Source organism: Bactrocera oleae, chromosome 6, assembly GCF_042242935.1.
Source record: "Bactrocera oleae isolate idBacOlea1 chromosome 6, idBacOlea1, whole genome shotgun sequence".
NCBI classification, from domain to species: Eukaryota; Metazoa; Arthropoda; class Insecta; order Diptera; family Tephritidae; genus Bactrocera; species Bactrocera oleae.
The window spans coordinates 428,923-456,527 of record NC_091540.1 but is presented as its reverse complement, the minus strand read 5'-3'; the positions used below and the strand labels follow the sequence as shown (position 1 = coordinate 456,527).

Sequence of the window (27,605 nt, the reverse complement as noted above, 5' to 3'; positions counted from 1 at the left end):
TATGTATATCTAAGAAGGTGGTGTGAAAATTTCAAGCATATCGATCTCTACCAACTCTGAAAACAGTGTTTCATGAAAAATTACACTAAGTTAAAAATTGTTTTCCAAATACGCCTATATCTCAACTAACTATTTGCCAGATCCACTTTAAAATTTCGGAGAATATTCTCAAATATATGTACATTCAATACATATAACAAAACCGGTTTTTTGAAATTCACAAGTGGATGGACAAGTGGCAATTTAAATTTCTTCCTTTCTACTTACCGGTCTTGAAAATATTTAATTTAGATATTTATTTAATAAAACACGCAATTCACTTAATCGTTCTTTTTATTTGTTCATACACATTTATCGTACTTTGCTCCGCACAAACATACATACATATGCATATATATATATACAAAAATATTTTTTTCTTCATAACTTCAACACTACATATACTACTACGACTTGTTACTTTATTTATGTTTTTTAAATTTAAATTATATTTATACAGTACAGTTTTACATTTAATAAATTTATTAAAAATATTATGACAACAGCTTCATATATGACAGCAAAAATAATTTTAAATATTTTTAAGATTTGTTGTTATAATATAATAAAGGATGAGTTTATTAAAATGTTAAAATAGATACAAATGTACACATTTTTATTATTGAATGCATATTATCGTCTATACTATTCACATTTTGTTATTTAATTGATAGTATTTTATTTAAAAAAACATTTTATTTAAAATTCGCTTAAAACTAATTTAACACATTCGTTTGGGTATTGTTGTTGTGAGTTTTCGTCGTCAAAATCTTCGGATGCGATAAAGGTAAAGAAAAAAAGTTTGGAAATTCCAAAATAGTTGAATATATTCAGTTTAGCATGAGAAGAAGTGCTTAGTCTAAAGTGTGTTCACTTTAGTAACTTTACTTTTCTTTGGTATGATGGCTCCAAGTCTGGTTAGGTATATTTGGAAGTTGATTTGTTACAATATTCAAAACCTTTTTGTATGATATATGTACAAGTATACACCTAAACTGTTTTTACACAGTTTGAAAATAATTTTTTTATAGCTATATATTTATTCCATTTCACAAAGTAGGATTTAGAGGATGTGGATACACACAAGTTTACTGGTCCGAGCAATTGTAAATAGCACAAATTTATGGGAACGATTATTGTCTATTTTAACAATTTTTTTCTGGAACCAATCTAACATGTGAAAACAGAATTAGGTGTATGAACTTATGGAACACCCCCACAACAAACGCCATAACCAGTGAAGGAGAAGGAGAGACGGGAAAGTTCGGCGACAGTTTCTCTCGGGCCCAGAGTTCTCAGCGAGGCCCGGTGCTGTGCAACAATTTTGTGCAGATTTTTTCTCTAACAATTCACTACAATTGTCAGCATGCTCTGGTTTTCTCTCTACGGCCCTGAATCTAACCTTCTCTTATTCCTGTGACAGGTTTCCAAAATGCCTGGTTCATTGTTGACAACATATATTTTCCACTTTTCATCCATTATAGCTCTACAGACTATTGAGTTTTCACGCTTTTGAAACATTTTTTTTGAGTTCTCAGAAATAATAAGCGTAACCAGCAACACATTGATGACCTCTTCAGTTACACTTACTATGCATATATCATTACGAAAGTTATTTAAGTAGTTAATTTCATGATTTTATACTACTGCCACATGTTGCACTGAGTATAATAGTTTTGTTAGCACATTCACTTTGTCGCATTTCCTCGTTTTACATCCTAAACATTAATAGCGTGCCTGCTTTCGACGTTTAAAAGTGTCAATAGAACGGCCAGCAGCAGTAAGGAACCAGTGTTCATTTGTCGGGAAGCTACCGAAATGTAACGCCCTGTAAAGTGAAGAAAAAAAAATTAATTATTATTTTTTATTTGAAATTTTAAAATTGATTAAAAATATAACATGACAAAATATAAATTTAATTAATATACGTATTAGATACCCATATAAATTAGGGGCCCCATTTTATGTTTTGGATGGTCAATTAAATTTTATATAAATTAAATGAATATGAAACAAGTAAGGAAGGCCTAAGTTCGGATGTAACCGAACATTTTATACTCTCGCAAAGTCAAATGGTATACTCGTTTGAGATTTCTTTGTGGATTGACTGATATTTTCGGTAGAAGGTCAACTATAGGCACTGGGGTCCACATAGTTAGTACTTAGGGGTTTGAACAGTTTTGGTTCGATTTAGACAATTTTTGGCCGCAAGGTGGCATACTTTAATTGCATTATTCACGCAAAGTTTTACCCCGATATAATCATTGTTACCTGATTTGCATAGTGGAAAGTGAAAGAATCAGATGGAATTGAAAATGGTGTTACATGGGAAGTAAGCGTGGTTGTAGTCCGATTTCGCCCATTTTCGCACTATGACATAGAAACATGAAAAGAACCGAATTTGGTTGAAATCGGTTGAGCAGATCTCAAGATATGGGTTTTCACCTAAAAGTGGGCTGTGCCACGCCCACTGACTAATTTTGAACGCGTTCCTATAAAGCCAATTTATAACATCTCAGAGATAAGATTTAATGTCTCTGGCGTGTTTAGTGCTTGATTTATCGCGCTTTTAGTAGTTTTTAACAGTACCGTTATATGGGGAGTGGACGGAGTTGCCACCCGATTTCAACTATTTTCACACCGTCAATAGAAGTGCTAAAAACATTTGCTTATAGTGAATTTTGTTATTATAGCATTAGCGGTTTAGGAGATATGCACATTAAACCTATTAGAGGCGGGACCACGCCCACTTTTTAAAAAAAGTTTTAACTGCAGATGCCCCTCCGTAATGTGATCCTGTGTACCAAATAAGAGTCTTGTATCTTATTGCGGAGCTTAGTTATGGCAAGTTATTTGTTTTTGATTAATGGCGTTTTGTGGGCGTGGCAGTGGTCCGATTACGCCCATCTGCAATACCAACCGTCTCACGGTACCAAGAAACATGTCTACCAAGTTTCATAAAGATATCTCAATTTTTACTCAAGTTAGAGCTTGCACGGACGGACGGACGGACGGACGGACAGACAGTCACCCGGATTTCAACTCGTCTCTTCATCCTGATCATTTATATATATATATAACCCTATATCTAACTCGATTAGTTTTAGGTGATACAAACAACCGTTAGGTGAACAAAACTATTATACTCTGTAGCAACAGGTTGCGAGAGTATAAAAATAATAATTAAAATATAAAAATACAAATATTTTTCTTGTTAGAAGATCATTCGAGAAGTTCTTTGAGATAGTTTCATACCCAACTATAAAAATTTCGTCAAAAATAAACATTTTTTTATATAAACATCAGATGATATACACTGTCACTCACTATAAAAAGGCTTCACAATTATTTTAATATTATTTTCTTTACTTTACTTACCCACTAAATCATACCATACACTTTCTGTAAACAAAAATTTCTAGATGTTCGATATTAAAAAGAGGTTATATTGACTGACCACGCAGTATTCAAGATTTATCTCCTCGTGATCTCTTTTTATGAGAATATTTTAAAAGTAAAGTTAACAGCATGATATCCTCACACCAATGACGAGCTTGAGATGAGCTCTTATACTTTACTACCTATTTCTATTTGTGAAAAATCTATGCTTATTACATATGTATATACCAAATATATTGTTTTATAATTTGCATTATAATATCACTGGAGTTATAGACAAGCAATAAAACGTTTCCAATCTCCATTCAAAGTGCAATTTCAACAATTAAATGGTGACAGAACAAGGATTATGGTAATCATAATTATTTATGAATGTAGCTTTGACTCATTGCCAGATACACAGATATATGACAACATTTTAGGAAGTATTACAGTCGTGCCATATTTGAAAAGTACAAAAGTAGGTATACAAAGTAATCGACCATGACTCAATGCAATGGACGTCACAAAGGAGAAGAGCAAACAAATTAATGTTTATAATTATACAAATTTCATATAAAACAGTAGAGGCAATTCGAATGGTTACTGCTTTCTTCTTTATAAAATGTAAATAATAATATCTATACATATATAACCATAAGTATGTACATAACTAAATATTTATGCCGCTTTGGTCTTCTGCAAAATCTATGGAGATGACTAAGCAGCGCAGTCAAAGACGAGTGACGAATATTAATTTGCAACTTTGTGGTTTAAGGAACTACTGGAATTACAAAATAAGAAGCATAAATTCAATACAGTATTCATTATATCGGCGTTTTACTGACCAATGTGGTATGTGAAGATCTGACTTTTGATTTTTATGTAAATCAATGTTTGACGCAAGCTATATGAGATGAGTACCGGATGAACAAAATATAATATTAAATAATAGAGACTAGTCCACTCAAAAAAATACGACCCGCCCTGATGTATTATAAATAGTATATACTCGAACATTAAAAAAAATATTATACATCTTGTATTCATTTACATTTCCAGAAGCATAAATTTATTTAACTCAAGGTTCTCCTGCTAATTACTTAACTCTAAATATATTTTATTTCGTTGTTATTATTGAAATCTATTTATTTATCTTCGTTCGAAAAATTTAATATTTAAAATTTGTTTTCATTATTACACTAACCTCATTATCATTATTAATATTTGCTTATTTTTCATTACTAAGTACTCCTCCTTATATTTTGGTATTTGTATACGCTTCACGTCAAATTGTATACCATACACACCTATTTATGTGAGGCTTTTATAAATCATTTTTTCGACCTATTTGTTTATAATTTAAATGCTATGCACTTATTCGATATCTATGTATTTTTTATAGTATAGTGCTTTTGTTTTGTGAACACCTGCACATAAATTCCGTATAACTTGAAAAGAAAAATTGGCTAATTTTCATTTTTCATTTTAGCTAGAATTAACGAGAGGGTGCTAATGGGCTATTTTGCGCTGATTTGTGAAAATATTTTTAGGAGCGTGAAATTACGTATTTTTATTGATGCAGTAAAGTTGTAAAAATCTATCTACCATATTTACGGGTAATCACATGGAATATTTGTTTAAAAATCGATTATGCGATGCCTCACTTCAACTACTCGTATCGTTCTTAATTTTCGAAAAAAAATCGTTGAAATTATTTATTAATGGTTCTGAGATATAATAAGGAGTCAACTGTCGCGTTATTCCTAAATCACATCGTCCATTAAAATATAAATTCCATAACCTAAGGTAATTGGGTTGGAAGTTCTTGACTGAGTCAAATGTAAAATTATTAGCCAACTTACATTGTTTTGCCAAAATTGGCGCACAACAGCACTCTTTCACCTGCTCGTAGAAATAGCAAGAACCAACGGTAGCCTTATAAAGCTTCTCACCCACATAACAAATGTGTGGCACAAATGGCAGACCCTCTGAAAATATATATATAAAACGATAATAATTAAAGTAAATATTAAAAGTTATGACTAAATACACCAGTGCACTACATAAAATTCTTAATAATTTCATGCTCAAATGTTGTTGCAAATTTCATATATGAGTTGATATACACAAAACACGCTAATCTAAACAAGTGTAACATATAGCAGACGCAGTAATAAAAATTTTCAATAACATGCCAAAATGTACAATAAAAAGTAATATTAAATCTTTGTTCTACTCAACACCCACGAGTAAGTATTGACCTCAGCCACTCTAGTTCATATATTATATTGCACAAATTAGTGCAACACCTCTACATACATACTCGAATGTATGTGTGTTAGTAGAATGCAGTTTCACTTTCATGAACATTCTCCTATTTGTTTTTGTTGCTGTTTTGTGTATTTTACTAGCGGCTATAAAAATATTTTCGTGTAATGCAAAATGAGTTCATAAACTACAAATGCTGATAAATAATAAATTTTGGTGTTAAATTGTACGAATATACTCGTACCCAATATGTATCTACATGCATATATATGTATTTGTATAGTAGTTATTTTTAAAATTTAATATGAGCTTGTAAACCATGAGGGAAGCTCCATGCGCTTTGTAAATTTGAGGCTTTCGCTTTGTTTTCCTTTTGGAGCTCGTAAAAGTTACCAAATTTCCCGCACACCGAAGAATACTAAAAGTTTATAGCATGTTTCCAGCAAATCAAAACGCTCTGAAACATAAAATTTTGCTTTCGTTTCGTTGCTCATCTCCAGCAACTCAAATGTAACAGATGTTTTTATTTTTTCTGCCTTTTTGATAGCCATTTTTTCGTAATTCACTTTCGGTGCATTCGAAAATATAAATGTTACTGGCCCGTAAAGCGATGCTTCTTCTTCGTTTTTATCTCATGTACTCCGAAGCAAGAGTTTTGCTCTATTTTTGAAGTGTGAAAATATCTATAAACTTAACCTATGTACATAGTTTTTTCTTCTTTTCAATTTGTAGTTTGCAGTTTTACGCTATTATTATAGTTGCCTTAAATTACTATTAGTAAACAATAAAATGTATGCACCATAAGGAGGAACTAAAAAAATTGTCTCCTGATCATAGTTTAAGCTTCAAAATGCCGATAATATTGAGAACAAATTAAAAAATAACAAGAGAAAACGTTAACTTAGCTTGCACTGAGGCTGTAATACCCTTCACACATAAAAAAAGTTTCTATACTTGATTTTGATCGCCCAGTTTGTATGGCAGCTACATATGTATATGCAACAGTCAGACAGACTCAGAGTTAAGCAATTTCATTATTTAACGGTTATTTGAATTTCTGCGAGTGACTTTTTCTAGTTCAAAAGCAAAAATTAATCGCACGGGGCCAAATTTGGTGAAAATGGTGGGTAGAAGTTCGTAGCGAAATTTAACCAAATTGGCCGCGCTGATCGGTTCCCCTTTACTTACGACTTCCTGCACATTTCTTTAAAAAATATAATTGTATGTTTATGAAAAATTCAGTAAATTAACAAAATAATTTGAAACAAGCAAAAGGATATATATTTATTTTCTAAATTGCTTTTCTTTCATAAATCGCAAAATTATTTTATTTTAAAATTGTTTAAAACTCTTCCTATCAATGATCGCACAAATCTTGTTAATTACATAACGTTTATAAAACATTCTAACTTGTGTTTCCGCTTTGTTGGCACAAAATAATATTGCTCACCTATTAAATACACCTCTAAATACGAACCACAAAATACCTGAGAAATACATTTAAAAAAATAATTTATTACCTCATTTGTCTATGTTTCTTGTTGTACCTAGGTTACAGGAAGTTCGTTTCACTTTTTTGTTCTAATAAAAATAGAAGTTCTCCTCAACAATTTCGTTCTACGTCATTGCACAAATTAGCATAAAAGTAAATGTGCAATAAACATAAACTTTAATTAGTTTTACTTTTACATTACAAGGCGAGTTCGAAGACAAAAATACTAATTGGTTTTCTACTACGAATATGAGTAAATATGTTTGAGAAAAATAATACTGGTTGCTTATATTTTTATCTTTAAAAAAAGCAAAGCATTTAATTTTAATTTTTTTTCTTTAATAGCGTTGCCTCTTAATTTCATTTACTAACTTATACAAATTAGACAAAATTTATCAGCAATACATTTTTACCTTAAATAAATTGTAATAATTCAGATACATCTTCACCTATGAGTCCCTGTGTTTCATCTAGGTACTATGGAAAAATATATCATACTTGTACTTGTCTAAAACTCAAAACTATGCTCTAACTTCAGAAAATATTGACAGTTAAGGGCACAACTAGTGTGTCTTGAGGGTAAATTTATACATATTTAAAAAATACGAGTACACAGTAAAACTTTTAAAGAAAGAATTTAAAGAAAGATGCTCCACTGCTGCAGGGATTCCGGCTTTCTACGTAAATGAAACCTAAAAAAACGTTCTCCACTAGAACATATTGTCTGTAAAAAGACCTCAGGTCAAAAAAAATTAAAAAAAAATATTAAATGGCGGTATTTAAAAAAAGTTGAATATTACCCAAAATTATGGTCGTTTTTGGCCTGCCAAGATTCGAATTTTAATCAGATCAAAAAACTGGTAGATCTTTGTATGTAGAACTAGGTACATGCAGAAAATATTTGATAGTGATCGAGTCACTTGTCTCCGAGCAATCAGTTAAGCAAATTTGAAAAATGTAGTTTTGAGAAAAAATGCATTTAAAGATAAACTGATGTAAATTGAGTTGAGCAGCTACACTTTAAAGAGCTGTAACCCAATAACTATTTGAAATATTTATTTACACTTTAGGTGTGCCCCTTAAATCAAATTAAATGTTCAACTCGAACTCCCTTCGAATTCACATAAGTATACCATTCAATCGAATTAAAAATAGTTTTTGTTTCAGTTCATTCACTTTGTTATAAAATTTAATTGCGCGCAAATCGTTAAACAAATCGACGCCCTGCTAATACTTTATTGATACCTAACATATGTAAGTTCCATATAATTTACTTTCGCTAAAATTATTTACTATGATTTTATATTTAGTGAAAAACCGCAAGAAGGCACTAAGAAGCAGCCAATGGAACTGGGAAAGCACCAGAGGAAGCACTTTATACAGTATATATATGTACACAATATGTAAATATGTGCAACAGTAATGCGTTGATGCACAATGTTATTGCCGCTGTAGTATTTAGTTTTAATTTTTCTTGATTTTTTTTTGGAATACTTTTCCATCTGAATGCACATTTACAAGGTAGAGTTCTTATATTATCGCTTGATGGTTGATGCAATGGGTATGGTAACATTAACAATTTAAATTGCAATTGAAAATGTTTACATTAACATTTATAAATGTAGACATATAAAGCAAAAATGTTAATATGATTAATGTTGCTTTAAATTTTTGATAATATAAACCCATCAGTTTACATTGAACAGATTCAAAATTAAAATTTAGATGGAGAACAGAAAATATGTACTAATAATCCTTTTAATAATTTTATGGTAAATATAATTCATAAGGCAACTTAACCTTATTTTTTTTTTTGGGTAAAAATAAATTTGCGAAAAATTTTCGTCTGATTGTTATCAATGTTTTCTGGTTTTGGAATCTAAATCCCCATTTTGATGCACTATTATATCTAATAACAACCTTGAATTTTTCATTTTTGTAATAAGTGCTAGAGCTAGACACTAGTAGAGAGAAGGAAGAACTGTTTTTTTTTTCCGCACCAACTCACAAATAGGATAGTGTTTTCTAAGAGTCTAATATCGAGCAATATCTACTTTTTTTCGACCTACTACTTGGGCTGAAAGTCTTTTGTTTTTTAGTAACAAAAACTGTATATACTGTAAATCTCTCAACTCAACTAGTATACTCGCAAAGTTTCTTGACATTTCAAAATTAAGCTCTAATTTCTACTAACTCGAACATGTCCATAGTCTATATTAATGTGCATTATTGGATCGATGGAACCTTTAGAACAAAATTAGGCAGAATTTTCAGACCAAAGTCTTTTCAGCCCATGTATTTGGTTGTTACACAAAAAAATATAGTATTTTATTTTGTTTGATATTTTAGATACTTTATAAAGAAAAATATTATTTTTAATCTAAAAATCACTTGATTTTCTTAAACTACAGCATTTAAGCAAATTTACTCCACTAAAAATTATCTCACTTTATACAATATAAATGATGACCAGGTGACAAATATGTTTAATTAGGCCAAATAGGCCAAGTCGTTTATTAAAATATATCAGCATGACTTTTCCAATTACTTTGCCATGATTTCAATCCCATTTAATACACATATTCACATGCAACCAGTGCCAATGTGACACTAATCAGCCACAACTACGAAAATTAATAGCAGCACAGTTTAGCTGAAGTCATTACTTGCTAAGTGCTGTAGATTCCTTTACTAAAAGGAAAACTACAAACTACAAGTACAAATACGTTAGAAAAGTAGGCAATGTGACTCCAATTTAGTAATTTCGAGTTTGGAGAAATTACTGTGAATAATAGTTGTAATTCATTGTAACGGGTTATACAAATACAAGTTTACTTTGAATCATTTTTTAACTTAGTGTAATCGGCTCCAAAATTTGTTATCACGTTTTTCTCCGAACGCTGTTTTCAGAGTCGATAAGGATTTAAACGTTCTTATTTTTTTAGAAACACGGAAATGTAAATTTTTTTTGAAACGACTTTTTTGGTTTGCCGCCATTTTCTTAAAAATCTAATTTTTACTATGCCTTCATCATTACCTGTATTTTATCTATTATAATAATAAATAGTAAATTGGTTTTTGGATTTGTGATAATTTTATGCAGAAAAATATTCCTCAAAGCCAGACCCTTTTTTTCGGAAGTCCTCCTGGAGATAAGTTACGGGAACAAGGGAATCCAAAATTTTTCAAAACGAATTACCGATTATTAGAGTACGTTAAATTATTTAAGTGTACATTTTTTATTTATCAAATAAAATGCCTTTTCACAAAAATTATAAAAAACGTTTTTTCTGACTTGCAAGTGGATATAACCCTTAAGGATATGTGAGCAAACATTTGTCTTAATACCAGATTTTTAATATATTTGGGAATTTTTAATATAATATATATTTTTTAAAGTGTAAGACGATTTCTACACCATCGAAAAATATCTATCAGCGGAAGTCGGTTTATCTCACGAATGTCATCAGTTTTATAAAATGTTAAAAAATATTTTTTTGAGGCCAAATGTAATACTTTTTCATAAATTAAATATTTATTAACTACCCTGTACACTCAAGCATACATGCTTGATGGTTGATAAAACCCATGATTTGCGTGTGCTCAAGTAATTTTTTCAAAACACGCTTACAATTTTCATAATTTTTTTGAAATTGACCTAAACGTGTTTAAAGTTTTGTTGTAACAAATAATAAATTAATTTGATTTGATTGCAATCGACAGCGGCTTCTTTGAAAACTAGGTTAATATGCCACATATATTACATAAGTAATGTGAACTTGAAGTGCTTTTTTCAAATTATCAGCTGATCATTGGTAGGTGAACGGATGTGCGAGCATTACATAAATAAACAAGTAAAAAATTTTATTTGCATTATTAATCATAAAGTTCTACATAAAAGTTGCAATTGCAATGCCATTACTTTAGGGATTATAAAAAAATCTTTTAAATAAATTGAAAATATTTCTATTTTCTATTTTTGCTGTCTGTGTGCTGCAAACAATGGCGCTACGGCATTAAACGGAAGCGTTAAGCAATCGCTACGCAAAAAATAGAAAAAACAAATACGCGTACGCACATTGCTTAGCTAAATCGTATTGCAATGCGTTAAGCGAGGCGAGCATCGAAGCGTTGGACGGACTGCCGGTGTTCATGGACAATGATCGACAGTGAGAAGTTGTTTAGCTTAATTGCCGGCGACTAATCGCAGAGGATCATGGCAAATATTTTTAATCGGCGTTGCGAAAATAGGAATATATGTACATATAATATAAATATCTATATAAGTATGTAGAATATTGATATAGGACTTCATTGAGCGTATGACAACAATATTGGCAGCTAAATGAGAGCAAACTCAATTTAAACATCACTCAAAACTCATGAAGCCATTTTCAACATGAGAATGACTTTTTATAGGTTTTTGTATTTTTTAGCAATATTTATTTTTTCTTAAGATCTTGAGCCAGTGCAATATTGTTTAATAAACAATTTGGAATTACCAATATTTTGTTATCAAATATTTAAAGAAAATTACATTAAAGATATCTTTTTACTAATCTTTATTTTTTCCAATAGATGGCTTTAGCAACGACCGATCGATATCGACTATAAGCGTTAGAACGATAAGATCGTTCTAAAAAACTGCTCAAATAATTTTGTGTTTGTTCGACGTAGTTTTGTTTCAGCAAGCATCAAAGATGGGCAACAGCAAAGAGAAAATACGCCAAATTTTAAATACACCAACTTCAAGCGAAAATTCTTCAGGCTGGGTAAGGATAGTTAGGTTAAGAGGTCGATTCTAACAGGGATCTCACTTGGGCAGGTTAGAACGTCGTTTTGTCGTGGTACCTAAAACTCCTATATAATAGATCTTAAGACCCTTACAAATTGACAAAGGTTTTGAGCATATCACACATTTGTTGAGACGGCTAATGTCAGTTTCGGCTATGTCTTCTGGTTTGCCGAAGGTAAGACTGCCGAGATGTTTCAACCTCAGTATTGCAAAGGCTGTACAATGGAGGAGAAAGTGCCTGGATTTTTCCACCTAACTTTCCTCTATACGACTTTGACAACTAGCGTCCGACAGGATTTTTACCCTTACCGCATGAATGCCTATTTGACAGTGTCCAGTAAGAATCCCTACGATTGCGGCAAGATAAAGTTCGCTAAGGGCGAGTGGTAGTAGTAGGTCAAAAGGATATCGGAGTCGCACTATATTGATCATACGAAATATTTTATTTTGAAAGTGATAAAATAGTATAGTTGAGATCCAAATGGATTATATGTAAATTAGTATATTCCTGAATATCTCTAAAACATCTTTGACACTGAGTTTTCTAATTTTAAAATTACATTAAAAATCATTTCCATATAATATTATTGCTACGACTTTAAGCAACGGAAGTGGCGCTACCCTTATTGGCATGAATTCTTTATTTATTTAAAACATTCTTTTTCTATTGTTTCTATAAAGCCGCGCTTACAAATATATCACATGAAGTGCCGCGATTTCCGTGTCCATTTATTTCTCAATTATTTTGTTCTTTTTGGCTACAACAATGTTCATTTCCAATTGAAAGGTGTTTGCTTTACCTTTTTGCACCATTAGTGAGTGGGCCCTTAGGTGAACAAGAATGCCACCTATCACGAACTGGTGTTGTCTAGCAATTGTTTATGTGCTCACCAACACCTTCGAACACAAAATGCAAAAGTTTGTCTTGTGCTAAGTAATAAACCGTTCCAGCAACGTGGAATAAGCAATGCGAACAATAATCACCCAACTGTCGGTAGATAATAGGTTGTCCATTTCTTTCTTCAATAAACATACTCTCATACTTTTGTTAGTTAGTGTTTGCTTTAAATTATGATATAGACAGCGAAATGAGTGATTGTATCATTGACTTTATAGGTACATACATACTTATAACAGCAGAAATCCTGGTGAAAATGCATAGGGGTATTCAAACCTCCTTAATTTAGAGAAGAACATATATTTGTAAAGATACTTCATTGAAAATAATATTATATACGGTCTAATAAAAAATACATAACTAACCAAACAAAATTAAAGTTTGTTTATCCGAAATAATATTATATAATAGTATTTACTTCTAACTATGAAAAATGATCAGATGTTTGCGATAGTTGAAACAGTTGACAGTTTTTTTGTTCTCACTCTTTTTGTAATATTTAATTTGAAGAGTGGCGAATACGCCAACCTTATAAAACAACCAAAACACACCAGACCTTGACCAATTTCTTGCCAATAAAGACATAATAGTTTCATCGGCGAATACGTATTTTTTCAATAAAGGTACAGACAACCTGTATAAAATCTGAATTAAAATTATTCAGGTGCATATAAATTGAACTAGACAAATGGGCATTTTTTAAACTAATATGTAACTGGTCTACTTCTGCATAAAGTCTGACAACCGACAACACGTAAAAGAGAACTTGTTTTCTTGTGTAGAAAAGAAACAATTGGTTAACTCGTTGGTTGGGATAACGACTTATACTACATACACATACATACAATAAATACATATCTATATATTCATTAGGCTGCAGATATATTCAATATTTTTATCTAACATTGATTAAAGACACAGACATACATATATTATTCTATTGTACGAGGTTTAGTTTTGTACGCGATGAATTTTATCTATGATAAATTAGGCGCCGTCTCTGATTCGCAGTGTACTATATCTATGAGGGTGAGCCAAAAACTAGCTTGTGTAGTGGTGATCCGACAATTTTCCATCAAAAAAAAAAAACTAAAACATTAAAAAATTTTGGATCATAAAATTAAACCTTCTAATCAACCTAAAGATCGGGTGGATAATGTAAGACGTTTAGTAAAAGAAATACGAGTATGTCCAAGTTTGAATTGTATGTATATAAAAATGTAAAAATTTGCTGAAGCTCGAATTGTGGTATCCGTATCCGAAGAAATCAGCTTTCCACATGAAATGACTAATATTTAGTTTCTAATTTAAATTTAATTTAATGTTATATTATATATTCATAATTGCACATTTGTACATATGAATGTATGTACATATGTACCATAAATAAAAACGTAGATATGCATTTAATATTTCCACTTCAATACCCATTTAAACCACTTTTAATGTGATTTTGTTTCCATATTTATAATTAACAAATGACGTGTAAATTAATGCTAATTTGATTTAGCATTTTGATTAGAGATAAATATACTTATTCATTATATATATGTTGTACATACATATTCATCAGAACTAAGGCGAAACGTTTTTCCAGTTTCTACTCTAATGTAATTTTCTGCAACTCTAATTAAAATATTTTTTTTAACATTAAAAGCTTATAGCCGATGACTTTGATTTATTGCGATTTTTTATTTTAAAGGTATGAAATTTTAAATTAAAATTATATAAATCAGTTTTGAAAATTCTAACGGTATTTGCACATCAACAATTGGTTGATGAGCGTGTGGGAAAGTCCTTAAATTAATCAATTAGCAAATGGCCTACACAAATATACTCATATGTATTAATGTACGGGATATATGTTTTTTTTGCTTTGCAGTCTAAATCAGTACACGATTGGAACTGAATGCTTCATATACATATTTATTCCAAATAGTAATTGTACCACCTTAATGTATATGCATCTGTGTAATTACCGTGTATTAGTCTACACAAGAGTTCCCCATGCAACTTATTACCGGGTAATCGTTGCAAAATAGCTATATTTAAGAACACTGTCAAATCATATACAAATTGACAGGCAAGCATTATGTTAATTGTGTGAACTAAATATGAGGTGACAATTGATATGGGAATAAAATTATAATAAATAGATAAAATAAAGGAAGAAAATTACACAGTGCAACAAGATTCTAAGTTTTAGACATAATAAAAACTCAAAATGATTCTAGCCAATAGATCTGATATTATGCATCATACATATGGATAACTTACTCATTTACAAAATTCAAATGCAAAAATCAAGATTGTTCAAATTGAAAGTAAAGCACACCCTCGATAATAAATAAATATGCATATAAACCTATATGATTTCATTAGATAATTTCCTAATAAGTTTGCAATATAAATATTTATAAGTATATTCAAAAAAGAGTATAATTAAAATGATATTACTCACCCTCTGTGTGGCCCAATTCACACCAACAGTGATCGTTAATAAATTGTTGCCCTAAACAATATTTCATGACCTTATCCAAGCAGCTGATAGCGCAACCGGAGGGTTCTGCCGGAGAAAGAAAGAGAGGAAGAAATTATTATAAAAAAGTCCTAACTAAAAATACGCAAGATATCTACAGGGCTTTCCCCGTTTATTTCCTGCAAGAAACAACTAGTTATCCGAAAACAGAAGAGTGCAAAAATGGATAGTATTGTTCCCATAAAGAGCGAATTAAGAAAAAGTAAAAAACCATCACTGTTGTTAACGACAGTTTCGTCTCAATACTTTTTTGGAATGCATCGGACTGAAAAGTTTATTAGTTCGTGAAGTCATGAGCGAAAAGGGGTGATGGTTTTCTTTACAATTCTTATGAATATCTGGTAGTCGTTTATGAGCTTCAGCTAGCTACTTCTTACGCTCTCGATTTCCGCGCTTTTTTGGTTAAAGGGACATGTTTTATAAAACCTTTAAAAATTAATTCGGTTTTTTTCTTTACTCTGAGAATAAATTTTCAAAGTTATGCCTTTTAGGGCCTGGACTGACCTAAAACTGCTCACTTAAGAAATACTTTTCTAGTAGAAACTTGGCAAAATATTGATAGTTAACTATTAAGAAATGAACGAAGGTAAACTCATCGGTTCGATACTTACCACCATAATTGCTGACATTAAATGTTTTCAACGCCGTTATTGCCTCCAAACGCGTCACCTGATGTTCGAAATGATATTCCTCATATGGTGCTTGCATATTAGGCGCTTTCTCTTTAAAATCACTTATATCACAGAGTACACAAGATTGTGGCGCCGCACAGGAGCTACCAATTAAATGCGAAAACCACAATAGCAGTAGGATAAGTAGGACCAATGATGGGGAACGCGTTAGTTGACGACCACTTTTGTCGTTTATATATAGTTGTTGCGTCGAGCTGCTGGAAATACTACAATGCTCGATAACACTTTGCTTTGTTGTTGTTGTAGAATTCGTTTTACTAACTGCCGTTGAACTTTGTTGATAACCCGCCCCAGACGGAAGCGCGACGCGCTGCGGTCGCAGTTGACTAGAACGTAAGCAGAGTAGATTGGAAATACGGCTAAAATTTGTTTTGTTCTTTAGGTGTAATACCGAATAGGATCGTTGTAGTAAATTTTGGAATTGTTTAAATGCTGGCAGATCAGTTGTTGTGCTATTTTGCGTAACTCTTCTATAAGAAGAATTGAAATGCTCAGCGGTCAATCGCTTCGAACAAATATTTTGACTGTTACAACAACGTTGAGTCAAAGATGAATTTCGTAGTTGTTGTTGCGCTCGCGCATTCTTATCACTTTGGAGTGTGTGCATTTTGCATTCGCTCATCTTCGTTCAACGTTGCCCCACACTAATACACCGACGCGCAAACACTTAGCAGCAACCGTAGTGTAACTTAAATGTTTAACAAGCTTTTCGTTGAAATAATTTATTTTTGTATTTTATAATCACACATTGTTTACATAATATGACACTTAAATGCATAGAATGCTAGCGATAATACTCGTATTACTTGGAGACGCATCAAAAAACCTATATATGAAAATGAAGCGGAAAAACAAATGTTGTAGAAATTATTATTGTTGTTGCAATGTGCACTTTTTTGTATATAATTTTTTTATAAGCTGTTTTGTTATTGTTTTAATTTTTTTTTTGTTTTGTTCGAGCTATTGTTCAAGCCGCATTATCAGTTTTACTGCAGCCGTACAGTGCTGAAACATGACACTTAGTAAATGTTAATTAGCATTAGAAAAAATTAACAACAAAAAAAGAAATGCTCCTCTACTTTGCATTTGAATTATTTCGAATTCTTTTCACACATCACTTGTTTTCTCCACGAGCACTATTTCAAGCATTGCAAGAATTCACATAAACATATGTATTTGTAGAAGTATACTTTTAAGTGTTTATTGGTCGGCTTTGATTGATAAATTTCAACAAAACTTTTTGGGCTACGACGCAAAACAAACAGCTGATTTGATGTTATCAAGTAAAAAATTAAAAAGCAAACAAAAACAAAACGCACATAAAAAACTACCGAATAACGATCGAGCTGATCTGAATAACCCTTTTTTCGGTGCTAATTGTATTTTTATACTTATGAACGCATAACAATATTTTACTCATCAAAAGCTTTTCTAAAATTCTGTAATCTATGAACCACTTTTAATCAAAAGATGTACTATTTATGATTAAATTTTATTAGAATGTTTAAGCGGCCGGTCATTAAACAATTACTCAAAATTCTTGCCGAATTCCGATTGCCAAAATTGTTAGGATTAGCTTCTGAGGTAGAATCATCTAGTACTTTTATCTTCACCATACCACTTATACTTAAAGACCTTGGTTTTCAGGTCTTCAGCATGTTGGATGAAATATCTGAATCTACAAAACGCTGGTAGAGAAATCAAGGAGTCTGAGCAGTTTTTCTCTTGGGCCGAAGATACGGCGTCGTAACCAATAAAATCCAAGTTTTGCAATGTTTGAAAATATTTTATTTATTTAAGTTTTTTAGTTTCCACCAAAACAGATATTAAATTTTTACATTTACAACCAAATATCACACACATCTATTCCCAAATCACTGGAATTTTGAAAATAATTTTAAAATTTGATATACTGCACAGTGCATGTTTTTAATCAGTCGCAGATTTATTAACACTTTTACGGTAGAATCCCACGCACACGCATGTCTCCCACAGTCCTGTCAGTAAACATAATAAAGTGTTAAACGCTCTGTATCTTTTAATCAAATATATTTTGCCACATTAAAAGTGAATGAATTTAACATACAAACATACATATATACAAACATATATATCTAATAGTTTTTAACATTCAAAAGTCACGTTTCAATCGCGCGACGACTACTTCAACGAAAATCAAGCGGTTTCTTACCACCCACTTACGTTCGGTACACACCGAAAACCATATCCGTGTGACGCTTTTCACTGCCACTGCAACACTGAACGCACTAGCATATATTTTTACTTGCTATCGGTGAGCGCGTTGAACGTGACGCACAGTGGTACAGAATTAATGTTTTACCAAATTTTTAATTACATTTTTAAATTAATTTTTAGGTTATTCGTTCACACAAAATTTTTTTTAATTTTAAATCATTCCACTTAATGTAGACACACAATTTATTGACAATAATATAGGTAATAATACTTATACTATAACTGACTTCAATTCGTTGAATTTTTGAGAGTGGTGAACCAAACAAAGTACTAAAAAATAAAATAAATAGAAATAGCCAAGAATATATAAAATTTAAATATATTCTAGGGGATTAACTCAGACCTTGGAATACTAGCAACACAGGGCCTAACACAAACGTACTTTGGAGTAGTATTGATAGCGATCAGACTAAAGAGCTTTTACTTTTAAGTAGGAGGGAACTAAACAACATTGTAGTTATCATCCCAGAGCATTTCATCGAATCCTCAGAGTCGCTGAACAGGACTAAATTTGTTACAACTTGGGAGCATAATGGGCTAAATGATGGTTTAAGTGCGGCCATCTCCCCAAGCCAAGCGCTCCCCCAGGCGACTGCGTTTTTCAACCAACCAACACATATAAAATAGAAAAAGGGTATACCATTTTAATAAGGTATCGAAATACTCTTCCGTTTTTAATTAAATTGTATTGAATTAAATTGTAGTATAACCTCTTTATTGCTTTAACATTTTCACTATTTGACAAATGATCACAGCTTAAATCGAAAGTGGTTAATACCTGTAAGCTTGTATTATCTATTTTTTTTTCGTTTGCTCTTACAGCCTATATTATGACGGCATTTTTTTATTATTTTTTTAATAATTTTTCTTTAAAAATATATATTTGCCTTACATTTATATATTTTGTATATGTTTTATTGAAAATATAACTTGTATTGTAAATTGTATTTTGTTCAATTTTCACACGAATTACACTCTGAACCACTGTGCTTCATTCTACTCAGGCAACGTGAAAGAGAGCAGGAGCTAGTGTTGCCATATTTTAAATTACAAAAAGCTCCAAAACTTAGAGAAGTTGAAACCAGTCTAACCTAGTTCTAAAACAATATATTATTTAAATTGATGCCTTTTTTTTATTAAAAAATTATAATTACTATCGGTAATTTAATACTGCCTCTTGTCAGATGACCACTATTGGAACATTCTTTTTATACAATATTTGTAGCAATTTTGAAACGAACATACTATATTAAAAACCCTGTAAACTGAGCTCGAAAAGCCACAAAATAGATCACCAGACGCTACACGTTTATGTTTTTAAAAACATCGTAAAGAAAGCATAAATTACCAAGTTGGCAACTATGGACCGAATGCGTAGTAAGCGCGTATGAATTTAGATAAGAGTGCATCTCTGACTTTTAGGCTTATTGCGAATAAATGTATTGCTTGTATCTTTGCAATAAAAGTATAAGTATATATAAATATAGAAATTCCAAGTAGAAAGGGCTAATTTTGAACGGAAACAAAACTAAGATACGAGTGGTATCTTATTTATTGTGAGAATAAAATAAACAATATTAAGGTTCATCACGTGGTATATATACGTACATACATGATATATGTGTAACTAGCACAGAGTCCTATACATAAGTATCTGCGCCTAAAAGCTTCCCTAATACCATATAGTAGTACAAAAATAAATTTCGAAAAAACTCAATCACGAAAATCTACAAAGGCCTTTCTATTTTTCTCGTTTCTATTAGAAGGATCTTCCATTTTTTTGAGATTTCTTTGAAATTAGAATGTAGACTCTGTGCTCATACGGAATAAAACGAGACTATCTCAAACTAGAATATCTTTGTCCAATTTAGATTATCCGTGTCTTTATTGAAAAATATTGACTTGCAGATGAAATATGCTCTCTTTTTGAGCCGAATTAATAAATTGAATTAATTTTAGTCAGAAAATTTTGGTTTCGAACTAATCAAGTCGTTGTTTCAACACAGGACCTTGGAGAGCATGTGCCATAACCCAAGTTGTGTGAGTCATTTGTATTTTGAATATTTTAGAGAGTCATTTGTATTTTGAACTTGATCACGGCTGTTTGTGTAAAATCTAATTTTACAAATATAATACAACTTGAGTACTTCGTTGGGCTGTGGGTAATATTTGTTAAAAAATACGGTTTTTCCCCCGTTAGTTTTCTACGATTTTGAAAGTTTTTTTTCGAATTTTGGAAGTTATAAAACATTACATGTACAACTTTCTGGTGGTTTTTTTGGCACGGCCTTAAGAAAATCTCTAGTTATGTTGTTATTGGAGCAGAAGAAATTCTGAGAAAGTTTGCCGAGGCAATATTTCAAAGCCGGATAAAAATTCAAGCCCAGTTCGATTAACTAGACCCAACTGCTGCGATACGGACTCTTAAATTAAGAAATCTATGACAGAGTTCTCTGTTAATTAAAGTACGATTTAACCGACAGTTGTCTTGCTGGGTACCCACACTTTGTCGATGATTGATTATTTATCCCAATATTTCCCGGAAACCACATTTATGACATTGTCAATACTTTAAAGAAGGCGTGCCGAACTTTATATGATTCTTCAGCAAATATTTTATATTTTTGTTTGACATAGCGATGTCCATATGTCAATAATCTGTATTTGTTTGTTTATTCTGCAATTCGTGGAATATTCAAGAAGTCATTGTAAACAGTGATGGGGTGTTGCAACCCAGTTATGTAACCATTCTCAAGTTGAATACTTCAATACTTCATTTATAAAACGTGACGATTTATGGTTTTACTGTGAGTATTCGGTAAATATGAATGCTATAGTTGAAGTATCCCAAATGTCCATATATTTATGTAAATAAATATTTAAAAATTCAGAAGTGAGATTAATTCGCACATTAATTTTTTTTTAAATTTATCTTATCTTATTGTCAATATAAACACATAAATGTATACATTTGGTTGTCCTGTAAAGGTATGTACATATGTACACACTAGAGCTTTTGGTATTCGATTAATCGACTAACCGGATAGGGCATTATTCGAATAATAATATTTGGTTTGCACTATCCGGATATTCGTAAGTTGTCGGTTATTCGATTAAAAAATAGAAAAGTCGATGCGAATTTGAACTACCATATACTTTATATATAAGTATAGTTATTTAACACAGGGGTATGATCAATATATAGAGAGACAACTGTGAGATAAAAAAAACGTTACCAATTGTGCGCCAATTTGCTATAGGACTTGACAATTATGCGTTTACCTGAAAAGCTGGAGAAGTTTATTATTTTCAAAAATCTGCCGCTCCCTACAAGTGGTTTTATTCCTTTGCATTTGTTATTCACATAGTATGTACATATGTATATCTCTATATATATATTTCTCTAATTTGTTGCCACTTTATTACACCAGCCACCACACAATGGAATATCGCGTGCCACACACTGTGTGTTGATTAAATACACCAATCATCTAGGTATTTAAATATTCATCCAGCCATACTAATCGTCCGTTCATTTGTTAATTGACAGTCCTAGTATACGCCGACATTCATATTCCTCATTCCTAGCATACATTTCTGACACACTTTCTTTGGTGCCTACCTCACCACCCTTTATGACTTTCTTGCGATAAATATATGGGTTTCTATATACATATACATAAGTACATGTGTGTTTGTGGCATGCCTACTTTCTCATTTGTTTATAATTTATATTAATGTTAAGCACACTGCTTAGAAACATACATACATACAGATTTAGGAACATATGCAGTGATACTTTGGGGCTTCATACTCCCTAGTTAATAATAGCATGCAGCAGCTCATAAAGTGAATTCTTTAGGTCGCCTATTTATAGGCAACTCGAAAGGAATCAACATATGCTGCGCGCCCAACGTCATCTATTAAAGAGGGATTCTTACACTTGTATACATTATTGTTTGTAAGTTTATTTCTCTTAGAAATACACAGGTTGTTGTTGCAACATTTAATATACTATGCTGTAGAGTGTGTGAGGGTACATATACCTGTAGGAAAATAAATTTGAAGTAGGCAGAAATATATTTATAGAAACAGTCTTATTTTTCTGATCACAGAACGTTAACTTCGGTTACACCGAAGCTATAATACTATTGGCAGGTGTATTTACCATATAATAGAATAAAAGGGTTAAAGAGATCTTTGTCTTGATTTTGATCGGTCAGTTTGAGAAAGAGAAGGCTTTGATTTAGACAATAATTTATGTGAAATTTCGTGAAAATATATTGTCAAACCTATATAGTTATCTATACAAGAACTTGAAATGAATGAATTTCAGATCGAAATCTCAAAAACTAAGTGACTAATTCGTATATATACAGACGGACAGACAAACGGATATGGATAAATGAACTCAGCGTTAGATCACATATGGTCATTTGATTTCCTACGAGGATTGTACTAAATATATAATGAATATTTATATCATTACTTTATTTTCCCTTCATCGAAACCTACTAAAATTCGCGGCATTTGAGTTAAAATTTATCGCTTTTATTCCCACATAAAAATATTTGTAGAATTTATAGTAGCATACAAATTATACCTACATAAGAAAATTTAATTATGAAATGATATGGAGTTCGAGAAGTGCCATAAGTATCTTTAAAAAACAAACAGTCTACTTACTTATCTTTTTTTTTTATTTAAGAGAACCTTGAGAACCAATATCATCGTTTCTACTATATATCTACATAGCTTAAGAAAACAAAAAACGAGAAGCAGACTTCAACTGGGCTCATCAAGTCGACAATAACCAATAACTTTTATCGGTAGGCAAACATTGAATAACTTTAAAACACATTACTTGACCAAAACAGACTGTTTGGGCCGGTTTTTTTTTAACAAAATGAAACAGCCAAAAAGAATAAATGAACGCGTGAAAAAGGTATTGAAACTGATTTCAATAACAAAAACAAAATCGGCAAACAAACATACTATTTCTAAACTATATCTATTTGTTTCGATTGGCTAACGCTTGGCGAGGTCGCTACATAAAATTTTAGCAGAGTCCATGCCTTTTATTTTTTATGAATAAATTATATTTCAATTCAAATTATAAGTTTTAAAAATCAATAAAAATATATTTAGATTTCTATTAGTAATTTGTCAGATTATTATTTTAAAAACGTTAAAATAACTCTAAAAGCTCAAAAAGAATAGCAAGCGATAATGCCACCCCCTTCCCATTCAAGTTCTTGTATTGAACTCAACAATCGCCAACTCTGTTGTTACTTTTACACGTAAAGTTAGTGAACAGAAATATGGCAAATCGAAGACAGCTTCTATTAAATTGTGGCAGTTTATTTCATATATTTCAGTTGCTTATTCGATTCAGCAAAGTTTACTCATCTCTTGGTGAGGGTATACTTGTTCATTTGTTGAAATTACTCTAAAATTTTAGCACAGTACTCAATCATTATAAAATTCCTTTTCATACCCACTCATAGTATGTACGTATGTTAATGTGCCAATTTCCTATTAAACCACAAGCAAGCACATCAAAGATTATATGCTATAAACTCCTATTACCCTTAAAGGAATCAATGGTTGTAGAGCACGAAGTGAAAGCTATGTATATTAAGATGACATCATGCGCCAAACAATTACTCGCATGTCATACTGTGCAAGTGCTCACAAAAAGTACAAGTGAAGACATTAAAATACCAAGCCGAACCTTACTAGGGCAATGTGGTTATCCTTAAAGCACGTCAGCAACTAGCCGCCACAATGGAATGAAGTCAGAGGGAGATATCTGAGTAGTATTAGAGAGAGGTTAGTGGTAAGGACCATAGTATGCAAACAATTTGCATTTCATTTAAAGTGTAGGTTATATGTGGTTAAAAAAGCACTTGCACGAATCCACATTTAATGCGAAAATTGTGTGCAAAAAAGCCATTTAAATTGCGTTTCAGCAAAGCCTAGTTGCTGCTCCTCAGAGACGCCACTTGGAGCGTATGTGTGCCGGCTAGCCTTCAACGCCGGCAAATTGGGGTAGGACACAAATATTTGCAAGCGAATAAGCAATGAAAGGAAATTTGTTATATGGTATGTGAGTATGTATATATTACATACCATATAGAATATCCTATATTCCGCGAAAGTCCTTTTTGCCAATTTAGGAAGGTGGCATTAGCTTTGTTTGCATAATAATATCTTGTCAAATAAGCAGGTCAGCTGCGCGAATATATTCATTTTGCACATAACACACATATTAAATTAGTTCCATAAATTTATTGATCGAACGCTTTCACATGATTCATACGTCTAACTTGTTTTTGTTATTTTTATTTTACGTTATTTTTTACCTTGTTTATCTACGACACATGCTAAGGTCGCTGTTGCAGTCCGACTGCGACATTTGTAAATAAACAATGCTCGTGCTAATAGTTTGAATAGCTGTGTAGTGCCGGTGCTTGCAAATGTTTGGCCTTTGGAAAACACTTTGTTAATGCATGATTTATGAAATTTCAAATGTCAATCATCGACAGATATTTATTAACATCACATATTAATTTTTGTATGTAGAAATATATGCATCTAAGTATGTATATGAACAAGTGCTGCCGAGAAAATTTCATATACGAGTATTTCAATTTCGTCTGCGCGCAGTTGTGTAAAGTGTGTGCATATTTCGTACACATTTTTTCGCAATTTATGAGTGTTGATTGTTATGTCTGTTTCCCATTTGTGGGATGATTTCCTTTACTATACATGTACGTACATATCTTGTGCTTATTTGTTTAACTATCTATGTATGTATACTAGTTTTTCCATGCATTTGAGCAGCGAATTTTCGATATATGATTTTCATATAAAATACAAGTAGCATAAGTTTTAGTGTGGTTTTATAAAACAAACTATGATTTTTGAATAAACTTTAGTATTTATTCAACTGTAGGTGTGTTTACGGTATCTAAAGATCTATTTTAACATAATTAAAACGACTTACTATAAAATAGGGTGATTATTTAAAGGTACAGCAGGTCTCATGTCTCTCACAATCCTATTCTATCCTATCCTCCTTATATTTGATATTTATGTGCGGTAAAATTTATTTCCAAACCTCGATGTCAGTGACAAACTTCACACACATCAGTTTTGAGGAACAGTAGTGGCTTAATCAATACTTACCATAGATAAGTATAATTGTTGAATTTGGTGCGCAACAAACAGACTCTATTTTCTATCTTGTACCCACAAGAAGTTGGTAGTTTTGGTAATAAAATCAAATCAAAACCTCAAGTCAATAGTCCATAAGCGTAAATCACTTTGGATGAATAAATCAACCTTGTGGGAAGACAATATTCACCGTATTATTGCCGGCTTAAGAGGCACAACTAGTGGGAAATCTCGTAAAAAGAAAAGAAAATTTTCAAATTGACTGCAGTTATAACTGAAAGACTTTGTTTTACTTTTCTTGTTGGTACATATGTTTCTCTATACAATTACCTTACAGTTTTTCGATTGTAGGAAAAATGTAATTTTGGTGGGTCAACAACCACCCCAAGCGAAATTCGACATTTCTTTTCAAAGTCTGTCATTTAGTTAATTAATTTTTTTTTTTAACAATCATGGATCATTGTATAGTAATACCTTACAGATTAATAATCTATTTCTTTGTTTTGAGAAACGCTGAAGGTCGTAAAAATAGTGATGCGTCAAGTTTTTTTCGTAACTTGAGAAATAGCGATTATTAACTCTCTAAAAATAAGTTTTTTTTTATTTTTGTGTATTTTAATTAATTATTCCCAAAATTTTTAAATAGTTCATGCATAAGTTTTCCTTATAAAAATTCCCAAAAATCACCTTTTTTAGGCGGTCGGCTATTCGAAAAAGTGTGCAAATTTAAAACTCCATAAAATTTGCTAAATCTAAATGACAAAATAATTCTTCTATAATTTATTAGAAGAAAAAATTTTAAAGCACTAAAAATTCACCCTTTATTTTTACAAAGAAATATTATTTATATGCGTTGTTGTGGAATTATAAACGAATTTTGTATAAGGCTGTATTTAGTTTTAAATTTGATTTTTATAACCCAACACTTCATAAATTTCATATTTCATCTTTCACTATCACTCTCACTTTATAATTTCTTTTTTATATCATAGATTTCAAACTTTTCCCATCAATAATATTTCAATATATAATTCATAGAAGACACACACGATCTTCAAACTTTCACCAAAAACAATACAATAATTTATGATTTTTCACAGAGAAATTGCAATAAAATTATTTTGTTACTTAATTTATTTTTTTTTTAGAAATTATAATCGTACATATACTCTAATGTGTGTTTTGACAAACAGTCTACAAGTAGTATGTCTCAGCTGTCGTCTTCGCCGTAGCGTCGGCGCGTCAATGAACTTTACTCCGGTCTACTTGAAGAACGACTAAAATCAGCAACTCATAAGAAATCGTTGATAGGCAACGAGAACACTTTTGTGCATTTGTATGTATATCTTTTTCTATATGGATATAACAGTAGTTGTTTAATAGCTGCGTATCCTGCACAAACAAACGGTCAAGTAGTTGAAGAAACTACCCCTAAAAAGTTTAACTTCCAAAGGTGAAAACGCTTTGCATTGAATGCTTATGAAAAAGAGCGGCTAAAGCGAACGAGTGAACGCAAGACGAATACGCTTTGTTGTTGCTTCACCTTAAAATGAAAAATTGAGTATGAGCGTAAGGCAAAATGCGTTGCATACACTTAGGATGACACACACACACGTGGAAAAATGGATAACGGTAGGCAAAATATTAATGAAATCTAAACAAATGCTAGATATGAGCTATAATAAAATTAATTAAATTTAAATAAAAAATATATACAAATTAAAACGAAATTGATATGAATTTAAAAAAATATATATAACAATTAATAATTTAAAAAAATAGTTCACCAAAATTTTGGTTAAAAAATTATATGAATTATAAATAAATATATATTATGAAAATGATAACATAAATTATAAAAAATATTTGACTACGATTTTCAGTGTACAAAATGCATTTATTAAAGCAAAACACCCTTTATTAACTACCAACACACATTTCAGCGCCTCATGACATTCTGGCGCCTGCGCATGCGCTTACTCATTCGCAGTATTGACGCTGTTTATTATTTGGTTTTCTCTGCACTCTCTTTGAGACTGCTAGACGGTTAATTTTAAAGGATACAC

The 27,605-nt window shown here is 31.4% G+C and overlaps 1 protein-coding gene across 7 annotated transcripts; it reads right to left on the bottom strand.

Annotated features, from left to right (window-relative positions):
- Positions 1 to 315: 315 nt before the first annotated feature.
- On the bottom strand, positions 316 to 26,821 carry LOC106621537 (uncharacterized). 7 transcript variants are annotated; one of them, XM_036358506.2, is made up of 5 exons: positions 26,703 to 26,821; positions 16,024 to 16,930; positions 15,335 to 15,439; positions 5,283 to 5,408; positions 316 to 1,867 (listed from the first exon to the last, which is right to left on the bottom strand). In XM_036358506.2, exons 2-5 carry the CDS (start codon positions 16,724 to 16,726, stop codon positions 1,758 to 1,760), a joined length of 1,044 nt encoding a protein of 347 aa, XP_036214399.1. In that variant the 5' UTR covers positions 16,727 to 16,930; positions 26,703 to 26,821; the 3' UTR covers positions 316 to 1,757. The 7 variants fall into 7 exon arrangements, with proteins under 7 accessions (XP_036214399.1, XP_036214392.1, XP_014095918.1 ...); XM_036358499.2 differs by lacking the exon at positions 26,703 to 26,821 and adding an exon at positions 18,296 to 18,381; XM_014240443.3 differs by lacking the exon at positions 26,703 to 26,821 and adding an exon at positions 18,307 to 18,371.
- Between the last annotated feature and the right edge of the window lie 784 nt (positions 26,822 to 27,605).

Excerpts from the sequence above, each read along its gene's own strand:
- LOC106621537 (XM_036358506.2), bottom strand. The coding sequence starts at position 16,726 with ATGAGCGAATGCAAAATGCACACACTCCAAAGTGATAAGAATGCGCGA. Across the intron at positions 15,440-16,023 it reads TAATGTCAGCAATTATGGTG|AACCCTCCGGTTGCGCTATC; the intron begins GTAAGTATCGAA and ends TTTCTCCGGCAG. Across the intron at positions 5,409-15,334 it reads TGAATTGGGCCACACAGAGG|AGGGTCTGCCATTTGTGCCA; the intron begins GTGAGTAATATC and ends ATATATTTTCAG.